General features: G+C 71.0%; 1 protein-coding gene across 1 annotated transcript in view; it reads left to right on the top strand.

Annotated features, from left to right (window-relative positions):
• DCAF8 (DDB1 and CUL4 associated factor 8) overlaps positions 1 to 1,055 on the top strand; it is a gene marked incomplete at its 3' end in the record, with an annotated part of 14,504 nt that extends 13,449 nt beyond the window's left edge. The window contains 1 exon segment of the mRNA XM_009281252.1: positions 1,020 to 1,055. Within this exon segment, the coding sequence (XP_009279527.1) occupies positions 1,020 to 1,055 (36 nt within the window).
• Between the last annotated feature and the right edge of the window lie 4 nt (positions 1,056 to 1,059).

Raw genomic sequence — 1,059 nt, 5'->3', positions numbered from 1 at the left:
GTCACATCCAGGAAAGGGACGCAGCTGCACCGGGGCTGGCCCCGCACCGAATTTCCCAGGCTTCGGCCGATCGCGGGCAGGTCCCCAGGGGCGCCGCCCCCGGTTTCGGCTCAGAGCCGGCAGACGCTCGGTCTCATGCGCCGCCCCGGCAGTCGGTGCCTGTCCCCCGTGGGCGCAGGGCTGGGAGGGGGACGGGATGCACTGGTGGCGTCCCCAGCTCCTGGGTCGGGGCGGGTAGAGGGGGGAGCAGGTTTTGGGTCGGTGTCGAGGGGACAGCAGGTTCCTCGCTGGCCTGGGGATGGGCGGCAGAGCCCTGCCCGCTGCTCCCGGCCGAGCCGGTCCCCGCTGTGCCACTCCTCCGCTGGCTCCACAGTCGCCTTTTGTCTGGGTGGCCGCGGCCCCGTGCCAGCTCCCGGCGGCTGCTGGCACCGCCACCCCCAGCCGGCAGAGCCGGTGTGGGGCCGGATCCGGCCCGAGGACCTCCCTGACAGCCGAAGCTGGGCTTTAGCACCCTGGGATGGATGCGGCCCCTTTCCTGTTGGGTTTGCTGCCGGGGTTGGGGTTCCCCGCTTTCATTGCACCCGTTGCCTCTCAGGGTGCACTGGGCTCGGTGCCCTGTGAATTACTCGGGGGCACCCCAAATTTTGGGGTTTGCTTGGGGGGGGTGGCATGTGTCCCCATCCCCCCCCTTCCCAGAACCAGAGCGTGGGGACGCCAGGGGTGGCAGCCCCTCTCCCTGCCTGGGGGTCCCATGGGAAGCCCACCTCACCGAGCCCTACAAGAGCTCCCCATCTCCCCTCGTGCCGCTGTGCGAGACCCCGACCCGAGGCCAGGGTGACGGGCTGGAGGGCCACCAGAGAGCTTGCGGGTGTCAGGGTCCTACAAGAGCTCCCCATCTCCCCTCGTGCCGCTGTGCGAGACCCCGACCCGAGGCCAGGGTGACGGGCTGGAGGGCCACCAGCGAGCTTGCGGGTGGCAGGGTCGGTCCCGGTGACCCCCCCCACCTCTCTCACCCCGAGGTGAACTGCCTGGAGCCCCATCCCCACCTCCCCGTCCTGG

The sequence above is a fragment of the Aptenodytes forsteri genome, unplaced genomic scaffold, assembly GCF_000699145.1.
Source record: "Aptenodytes forsteri isolate BGI_AS27 unplaced genomic scaffold, ASM69914v1 Scaffold276, whole genome shotgun sequence".
NCBI classification, from domain to species: domain Eukaryota; kingdom Metazoa; phylum Chordata; class Aves; order Sphenisciformes; family Spheniscidae; genus Aptenodytes; species Aptenodytes forsteri.
This window is presented reverse-complemented; position numbering and strand designations above follow the sequence as displayed.